This window comes from Nicotiana tomentosiformis, chromosome 2, assembly GCF_000390325.3.
Source record: "Nicotiana tomentosiformis chromosome 2, ASM39032v3, whole genome shotgun sequence".
Taxonomy (NCBI): Eukaryota; Viridiplantae; Streptophyta; class Magnoliopsida; order Solanales; family Solanaceae; genus Nicotiana; species Nicotiana tomentosiformis.
In genome coordinates, this window is record NC_090813.1 from 22,913,285 (window position 1) to 22,923,504 (window position 10,220).

General features: G+C 41.8%; 1 protein-coding gene across 1 annotated transcript; it reads left to right on the forward strand.

Annotated features, from left to right (window-relative positions):
- Positions 1-6,370: 6,370 nt before the first annotated feature.
- Positions 6,371-8,479, forward strand: LOC138904479 (uncharacterized). The gene has a single exon (XM_070192977.1). It carries the CDS (start codon positions 6,371-6,373, stop codon positions 8,477-8,479), a length of 2,109 nt encoding a protein of 702 aa, XP_070049078.1.
- Positions 8,480-10,220: the final 1,741 nt, after the last annotated feature.

Genomic DNA, 10,220 nt, shown 5'->3' on the forward strand with positions numbered 1-10,220 from the left:
AATAAAAAGTAAAATAAAGTTGGAATTAAAAAATAAAAGTAAGGGTATCTGATTTTTTTTATTTAAAAAAAGTAAAAGTAAGTGGGAAATAAAAAAAGAAAAGTAAAATAAGTGGGAAATAAAAAAAAAAAGAAAAGTAAAAAAAGTGGGATTTTAAATATATTAAAAGTAAAAAAAGTGAGAAATTAAAAAATAAAAGTAAAGGAAAGTGGGGAATTATTTTTTTAAAAAAATAAGAAAAATGGGAAGTGGAAATTCTTTTAATTAAAAAATAAAATAAAAATAAAAAAATCTGAAAATTCTGAATTTTTTCTATAAATAGAAGAGAAATGTGAGGAAAAGAAAGGAGAGAGAGAAGGAAAAAAATAGGGAGGAAGTAATTGAGAGAAATTTATTTTCTTCTTCTAGGATAAGGAAATTTCTACTCGTGTCGTTCTTTCTTCGTCTTTATTTCAAAAAATCCAGCAAAATCACCCCCAAAAAATAGCTTTAAACCCAACAAAAACAAGCCACTAAATCACTGGTTTTGTAAGGTCGATCGGGGTTGCAAGTCGCGATTTTTTGTTCGAGGTTTCGTGGCCGGTGAAAGCTCCAGTCAACACTCGTCGAATTGTTTAGCGCTCTTGTAATTTCAACTCTGTTAATTTATATCAAAGGTCCGTTATTTCCCTTTCTTCACTGATTATAATTGTCCATTTACCTTCTTGTCTATTGGTGTGATTATTGGGTAGCATGAAGTAGTAGTTCACTCTATTGATATTTGGATCATTTGAATCTGATTGTTTCCTTGTTCATATGTTTATTGGACCATGATGTTAATTTTAGAGTTGCAAAGTTTTGTTTTGAGTTGATTTAACCGGATAAAGGGTCTATTGAATCACTGTAATTTGGCTTGTTTACTAATTTTGTTCATGAGATTGTGGTGTCATTAGTTTTGTTTAAGAAATGTACAGAATATGGGATATTGGGTTGGATAATTTGCTTGGGCCACGATTTGTTTCTAAGGAAATTGGTTTTTGGGCTGTTGGAGAAGAAAAGATTTTGGGCCAAAAGATTTAGTCTCATCAGGCCCAAAGTAATAAATAACATAGCTGGCTCATCTTTCTCTAAACTAGCCCACTTTTCTATAAATAATAAATTCAATTCTTCCACAAATAATTACATACCTCATGACCTTACAATAATCTCAAAATTAGTAATTGAATAATATTCGAACATCGTAGCTTGCTTTAGGCGCGATTAATAATAAATCATCGTGACTGTGGGTACGGTTCCCGTGGCATGGTCACGATACGTAATCCCCAATTCGAGTGTGCGTTTCACGTGACTCGACCACAACTTCAAACAATAATAAATAAAATTAAACATGTTGTAGATTGCGGGTGCGTTTCACGTGACGCGATTTGCGATGTGTATAAACAACGAGTGTACGACAACGTAACTCGTCTCATATTAATTCCATAAAAGTTTAAAATGCAGTAATGTAATAAAAGCGGTAAAAGGAATAAAAATGCACATATAGGTTTAAAACATGTATTAAATCAGATAACTAGGCCAATTATTAATAGTTGAGCGACCGTGCTAAAACCACGGAACTCGGGAGTGCCTCACACCTTCTCTCGGGTTAACAAAATTCCTTACCCGGTCTTCTGTGTTCGCAGACCATAAATAAGAGTCAATTTTCCTCGATTTGGGATTCTAAAATAAATCGGTGACTTGGGACACCATAAATTATTCCAAGTGGCGACTCTGAATAAATAAAGAATCTCATTTCGAATAATGTCACTTAAATTGGAAAAACTCCCTATCCCCTATCCCCTCGGGAAAAAGGAGGTGTGACAGCTCTGGTGACTCTGCTGGGGAATAAGAACCCAGAATCTCTGGTTCAGGGTTCAGAATTCGAGCTTAGAATAGCTGTTATACTTGGCTTTTATTTATTATCTGATTTTTACGTGTTTGAGCCTAATGTGCTAAATGCCGCTTTTTACCGCTTTTATATTGCTTGAACTGTATATAAACTGTTACGAAACCCTCTTCTCTTTGAGTCTTCTAAATCTTCTGGGAAGCGTGCGCTTCGCGTGGCTTCTTTTCTGTTAGAGTCATACCCCTAATTTTAGAACGAGGATCGGATAAGTTGCAAAGCCGGTGAAGCTTCTGTATGCTGCCTCCCCCCTCCCCCCCGGCTAGAGTTGTCCGCTCGGGTAAGCCAGGTCTAGAACAACACACCCAGGATCTAAACCTAGAATAACATAGCCTCATGCCGGATCCCTAGTAGGAACGTTTATTTGCATCACGTGCATTTGACTTTGGGGACTCAACACAGGAGTTGGGTCCATCTAGGACAGGTGTACCCAATATAAAGGACCATCCTGATGTATTTTACGTGTTACTTGTGCATATGTTTGTTTCGGCTTGCATGTTGACTGGATTCTAGAATAGGGAAAGGAAACCAAGAAAAAATAAAGAGTGAGGTAGGAGAAATTTTTTTTTACCCGGTTTTGAAAATCCAGGTATTTGAAAAGTACTGAAACTCTGCCGAAATTTTGAAAAACAAAACAAAGTCATTTTCAAAATAAGTCGTGTTTTCCTATTGCGCCAAAACCTACCGAACTATGTGGGTCTGATTCTCACCGAATGTGAGATACGCAGGCAACCCCCATTAGGCCCGTCCATATTTTTTCAAAACCGACCAAAATAAGAACCTTTTGAAACATGATCATCACCCGAGGCCGTTCTTGTCAAAATAGCCTTAAAACATTCTCTTGGAGCGCCGGAAGGCTATTTTCACAAGAATAGCCACCATGTAAACCTAAGTCAGTCTTTTCTCCTATAATCAACCTCAGTTGGCAGACACAACCCTAAAAACTTTCCTCAAGTGCTGAAGGGCCGTATTTGCAACAAAATAAAAACAATTTGGTACGAAATTTACTGATTTGGATTTTTAAAATTAACAACTTTGTGTTTTTGGAAAATGTGTCGGTTTTGATCTTTGTCCTCAATTTGTGTGCAGAATGAGCACCGTTGAGAATGTACCTTTTCGGGTCGTAGATGAGATTCCACTGGGACTCCACATGTGGTGGAATAACCTGGGGGAGGTCAGCAAGCGTTATGTGACAAAGACTTTAGGTGGGCTCACCGGGCTTCTGAAAATTAAACCAAGGGTTGATATAATTGAAGCTTTGATACCGTTTTGGGACCCGACGCACAATGTTTTCCACTTCTCTGATTTTGAGTTGACCCCTTTGCTAGAAGAGATGGCAGGTTATGTTGGTCTTGATGGGAATCTCAGGCACCGATATCCAGTAGCACCAAGACCTGTAACCCCTCATAAGTTTTTGGACCTTCTGAGCATTAGCCGGCAGGTTAAAGATGGAAATTTGGCTAAAGGATTTTGCACATTCTATTTCTTATACAACCGGTATGGGGATCCCCGAGGATTTGAGGCTCCAGACACTGGTTTGAGTCATCAGGGAAATAAAATCAAATGGGAAGCACGCAGAGGTTTAGCCTTCATAGTTGCATTTTTAGGCACTCTGATATGCCCAAGGAGTGACGGACATATAGAGTTGGGACTTGCAGGAATGGCCGACTTTATGGTCAAAAAGGCCAACGGCACTCTTATACCGATGATTCTCGCAGAAATCTATCGAGCTCTAACCGCCTGTCGAGCTGGGACAAAGTTCTTTGAGGGTTGCAACTTGCTTTTGCAAATGTGGCTGGTGGAACATCTTTACCATCGCCCGAGGTACATGAACTACAGTCTGACCGGACTCGATTGCATTGAAGAATACGGAAACCGGGTAAACTGTCATAAGTTACCAGAGGGTACTGAGGCTTGGTTCGCGTATTTGGGTTCTTTGACCGCAAACCGAATTGAGTGGACTTTCAGTTGGCTCTCGGTCAACGAGGTTATTTACATGTCTGCCGGAGTGTGCTTTCTTTTATTGATGGGACTTTGAAGTATTCATCCATATGCTCTGCATCGAGTCCTACGCCAATTGGGAAGATACCAAACAGTCCCTTATGATGAAGATTTGAGTCCACAGGTTATTGAACTATGCCCAAAAGCCGCATTCCCAGAAGAAAAGGTTCGCCAGATTTGGCACCAATGTAGGTTTCTGGAGCCACAGACTCAAGTACGGGATTGTTCCTCGGGTGAAGTAGAATCTAAACTACACAGCCTGGTATGGTAAGAGAGTTCGAGTCGATCAAGAGACAGAACAGCCCGCCAAAAGACCCCATGTCCAACAATTCACCGATGGAGCGCGAGAACAGTGGGTTTGGTTAGCTAAAGAGAAGGAATACCGGACCACCATAAGCAAGCTAGAGGATCAAATCAAAAACCTCAAATTTAACAGTAGTTTGCAGGCTGCCGAGGATGAAGGAGAAAAGAAAAGGTTGGCCCGAGAAAATGAAGCCCTCCGAGCTCAGATTCAGAAAATGAAAATAGTTGCTGAAAACCCGGTAAGAAGCGAAAAAGATGAAAGACTCATAAGCAATCTGAGGCGGAAAGTTCATGATTATGGGTTTGATTTGACAAAGGCCGAGGATGAATTGGCAAAAGCTCGGGCAAAATTGGCGAATAATGCAGAAGAACGGGCAAGGTGTGTTCAGCATTTAAAGCAAAAGTATGATAGAGGGGTCGCGATCTTAAGGGAAAAGCTGACTAATCTCGAAAATAAAATGGTCCAACAGACAAAGGATTTCAAAGCTGAAAGAGAGCATTGCTATACATTGATTTCCCGATTGGAAGAAGTCATACAACAATTGCAAGACCAAAACCATACGGCCACACAAGTGTTGGAGGCCCGGTCTCAGCAAATTGGACGCCTGCTCCAAGAAAAGGGCGTCATTAGAATGAGGATTAAAGAAATCGTTGATTACGTCGCAATGAAATGCCATGAATGCGAAGATATGACCAGGTCCATGTTCTTTGCTTCTGTGATGACTTTTGTCCGTCAGGTGATGGATGATTTAGAGTACCTTCAAGAAGAGATTGCACGCAGGCCCGCGTCGAGACCGACTGATGTACCGCGGGCCCCCAGAGTAGTATTGTAGGCTCTTATGTATTCCTGATTTCTTATTATTATTATTTTTGGCTTTGAGTCTGTATTTTACCTTTTCGAGTCTGTTTTTTCTGTTTTGAGTATGTATGTTTAATCGTCAGTATTTCCAAAGTCTTTGTAATAGAAAAACCCAAAAAGATTTTATTTAATGAAATATTGAAAAAAAAAACCAAAATTTTCTTTTCTTTTATTCTGCATTTATTTCCTGAACTACGTAATGATCTGATTCATGCGGCGTCATGATACGTAGGCAATCCCCATCGGATTCGATCGTAGCTATAGACAATCTGAGTGAAAAATAAAGAAAAAGAGAGAAAAAGAAGGAAAATTGAGTGAACAAGAAAGAAAAAAGAGTGAAAAATAAAAGAGCGAAAACAACAATAAGGGAAGGAAAAAGAAATCAGGATTCGAAATTTGAGAAAAGAGATAGTAAAGCCGGGATGAAACATACAGCCGTTGCAAAGACATTTAGAAACATTTAACTGTTTAAGTGCATTGCATCCCCAATATGTGATTCCTTATCTGTTAAATATCTCAAACTAACCAGGTTGTTGTGTGTGCAAATATCAAAGGTCCTGTTTAGGTGGTTGGTTTTGTGGTAATCTGGCTTCCCATCCTTACTTCACGAGATCTAAAGGCAATGTTCCTATGGCCTCTGAAAGTCATCTACCAATTATTGAGCCTGAGGATAGTTCGGTATCGGCTATTCCACAGTCAGAGTCCGCAGCCGCTGAAGAAAATAGGAGGCTGCGCGTCCGCATGTTAGAAATGTGGGACGCTTGGTCTAATGGAAAAGAACCGCCCAGTATAATCCATGGATTTCCTGAACTGCTTCCCAGGACGAGTGGAACCTCCAATGTCCCCATCCCCGTAACCAACCCATTCATCCCGTTTGGGTACCCCACTATATCAGCCAATTTCACCGGTATGCCTTCTGAGGTTCGCCCCCAGGCACCATTTTCAGGGGTACCTTCTACATTATTCACCGCACCACCAGTCTCTACTACGGTACAGCCAACAGTTCCCAGTCCATGCTTCGAGCCTTCAGTTTTCACTTTTTAAGTCCCGCAATTTCAGCTAGACAACGCTCATGTTACCCCAAACTCTTACCTTCAACACCCACATTTTGAGTCTCCTATGCAACAGGAAAGAGCCATGAGAAACCCCGAGAAAGAAGAGATGGTTCGGAAGATGAAAAGCCTCGAACAAAGTTTGAAGAACATGCAAGGCCCGAGTGGCCAAAAAAGTGTCTCCTACTCCGATCTGTGCATGTTTCCTCATGTTCATTTCCCGTTGGCTTTAAAATGCCAAAATTCGAAAAGTACAACGGGCATGGAGACCCGATCGCTCATTTGAAAAGATATTGCAATCAGCTGAGAGGGGCAGGTGGAAAAGAAGAACTTTTGATGGCCTATTTAGGGGAGAGCTTGACGGGAATTGCGTCAGAATGGTACATAGACCAGGACATCTCCCATTGGCATATATGGGATGACTTGGCCCGAGATTTCGTCAGGCAATTTCAATACAATATTGATATAGCTCCAGATAGGAATTCTCTGACCAATTTCAAGAAGAAAATCGCGGAAAGCTTCCGTGAATATGCTATCAAGTGGCATGAGCAAGCAGCCAGAGTGAAACCGCCTTTGGATGAGACAGAAATGGTCAATGTTTTCTTGCAGGCCCAAGAGGCCGATTACTTTCAGAACATGATGTCTGCCATGGGCAAACCTTTTGCAGAGGCCATAAAAATCAGAGAAATGGTAGAAAATGGCCTGAAAACTGGCCGAATCATAAGTCAATCTGCTTTGAGAGCCACCTCCCAAGCCATCCAGAACGGCTCGGGAGGTTTAGCAAATCGAAAGAAGAGGGAAGAAGGAGCCATGATGGCTTCAGGTTTGAGAGGCCTCCATCGATCCCGCGATCATTCTTACCTGCCTTCCAGAACCCCACAATACTACTACCCCCATCAAGATGCAACATATGCCATGGCACCGCCTCCCTATGCGGTGATGAATGCCCAACCTTATACACGGCCACAACAACACTACAACCAAAACCGAGCTCCACCTCCCAGAAATAACCATCCTTACCAAGCTCCATATAACCCCCGTCCCCCACAAAACAATTACCAACATAATACACGCCCTCGTGAGCATCCTAGGAGAAACGACTTCACCCCTATTGGTGAGTCCTACTCTAGCCTGTTTCCAAAATTAGTCCAGATGGGTCTATTGCAACTTGTGCCTCCAAACCGGCAAAATCCGGAATCTCCATCATACCGGCCCGGTACCAGGTGTGCCTATCATTCGGCGGCAGAGGGTCATGATATGGAGGATTGTTGGACTCTCAAGAGGGCCGTTGAGAATTTGATAGAACAAAAACGAGTGGTGCTGAGGGACGAGGAAGTCCCCAATATGACTAACAATTCATTACCGGCTCACAACAACAGGCCGGTCATTGGAATGATTTGTGATGATAAAGAGTTTTATCCAGCTTTGAAAGCTATCATCGCCATTGCCGATTCAGAGGCAAGACCTAAAGCGGCGGCGAAACAAGCCAGAAATGAGAAGAAAATCACTCCAACTCCTCAAGTTGCAGAAAAAGCTATGGAAACAAATACTGGGGCAGCACCTGCTAAGGACGCAATTCTCTATGTTCCTAGGGCCCCAAGGAAAGAACAACTCATGTTGAACACTCCCAAAAGATTTGAGCAGAGGAAAGTCACGCTAAATGTGCTAAAGTTGTATGTGCCAAAAGGGACTTATGTGGCGCGGGGGCCGGTAATTTCACCAAGACTGACTGAGCCCGTGGTTATCAGCCGCGCACCACAGAGCCCTATGAGAGACCCCATAACAGTCCCCTGGAATTATAGCAAAACAATGGTTACTTACAAGGGAAAAGAGATTATGGGAGAGGTGAACGAAATGAACCAACCTAGGAAGTACCACAACCCAGAAGAGCAAAAGAAGTTAAAACTGAGCAAGGATAAACGGTTTTCACCCAAGAAGCCTGTGAGCGCTGAGGAAGCAGAAGAGTTTTTCCGAAAAATGAAAACTTCGGAATATGCAATAATTGACCAGCTCAGGAAGACTCCTTCCCAGGTTTCACTTTTATCTCTTTTTATTAGCTCAAATGAACATCAGAAGGTACTCCTGAAAACATTGAACGAGGCATATGTCCCAGTTGAAACCTCAGTTGAACAACTGGAGAGAATGGCTGAACGATTCTTTGAAGTTAATAGGATTTCCTTCAGCCGTGATGATTTGCCCCAAGAGGGAGCCGCCCACAACAAAGCCCTTCACTTGACTGTCAAATGCGAAGGTTATTATATGAAGAGAGTCATGCTAGATGGCGGGTCTGGGGTCAACATTTTCCCTCTCTCAATGCTCCAGAGGATGAAAATTGGAACATAAAGAATTCGACCAAACAATGTCTGTGTGCGCGCTTTTGATGGTGTCAAGCGAGATACAATAGGGGAAATTGATTTGATTTTGACCATTGGCCCTGTGGATTTCGAAGTAACTTTCCAGGTTCTGGACATGGATACTTTATATAATTTTCTCCTAGGAAGACCATGGATTCACGCTGCAGGAGCTGTGCCCTCCACTCTTAATCAAATGGTCAAATTTGAACATGAAAACCAAGAAATTGTTGTCCACGGGGAGGATGAACAGTCCATTTACAGGGACCCTTCAGTCCCATGTCTCGAAGCTAGAGAAGGAAGTGAGCACATTGTCTACCAAGCCTTCGAAATCGTGATCGCTGATCAATGCGAAGAAGGGGCCCCGTTCCCTAAACCTTGCTTATCTAATGCCTCGGTCATGGTCGCCACTGAAATGATTAAACATGGGTACAAGCCCAAAAAGGGGCTCGAGGTATCTCTACAAGGCATCATAGAGCCCGTTACTTCAACTGCCAATGATAAGTTCTTCGGCTTAGGTTTCCGAGCTACAGAGGCCGATAGAAAATGGGCTGATGAGCGCAAGAAAAATGGGTGGGTCCTGCCTCAGCCCGTTTCGCATCTCGCCAAGTCATTTATTGATCCCAAATATGTAGAAGAAGAAGAGGAAGAAGAGGTATTCACGGCCGAAGAGATTGATGATATTTGTGAAGCCATGAAACAAATATTGTACGAGTCCCACATGGTCCAGTCGGGGGAAGGAACGAGCACTGCTGAGGTGTTATACATGAGACCAAATGCCAAGCTTCAAAATTGGAAAGCTACCCCATTCCCTGTCAGGCGGGAATCCCGGTAGTCCAGTCTTGCCATTTTTTCTACATTACGAGTTATTTCAGGGTGTAACTCGAATATTTTTATTTTATTGTCTTTTGATTTTGATGTAAACCCTCTTATCTTCAATTCAATGAAATGAAATCAATATTTCATCATCAATGGATGTTTCCTTTTTCTTTATTCTAATTTTGCTATTTTTCTTATCTTTTCCTTTTCAGTTCTAATAATGCGGACTTAAATAACATGACATGCTTGCGGACTTCATGCCCAGATCCTAAAACGCTGTCTAACTGTGAAATAATGAATCAAGATCCAGAATATGATGAAGATGAGGCTTTTAGGGAAATAAATCGAGAATTGGAACAATTTGAGAATAAGCCTAAGCCAAACTTAAATGAAACCGAGCCAGTTAATTTGGGCAGTCCAGAAGAGGTCCGAGAAACCATGATAAGCATTCACGCCGATGAAAGAACTAGGGATGCATTGATCCAACTTTTGTTTGAATTCAAGGATGTGTTTGCATGGTCCTATGATGATATGCCAGGTTTGAGCGTTGATTTGGTAGTACATAAATTGCCAACTTATCCCGGTTACCCACCCGTACAACAAAAGCAAAGAAAGTTTAAAATGGAAATCAGTGATAAGATCAAAGAAGAAGTCACCAAACAATTAAAAGATGGTGTGATTCGGGTGGTCCGATACACCACGTGGTTGGCTAATGTGGTCCCAGTGCCGAAGAAAGATGGGAAAACCCGAGTGTGTGTTGATTATCGGGATTTGAACAAAGCAAGTCCCAAGGACAACTTTCCACTGCCAAACATTCATATTCTTGTTGACAACTGTGCCAAACATGAGATACAGTCTTTCGTGGATTGTTATGCTGGGTACCACCAGGTTCTGATGGATGAGGAAGACGCAGA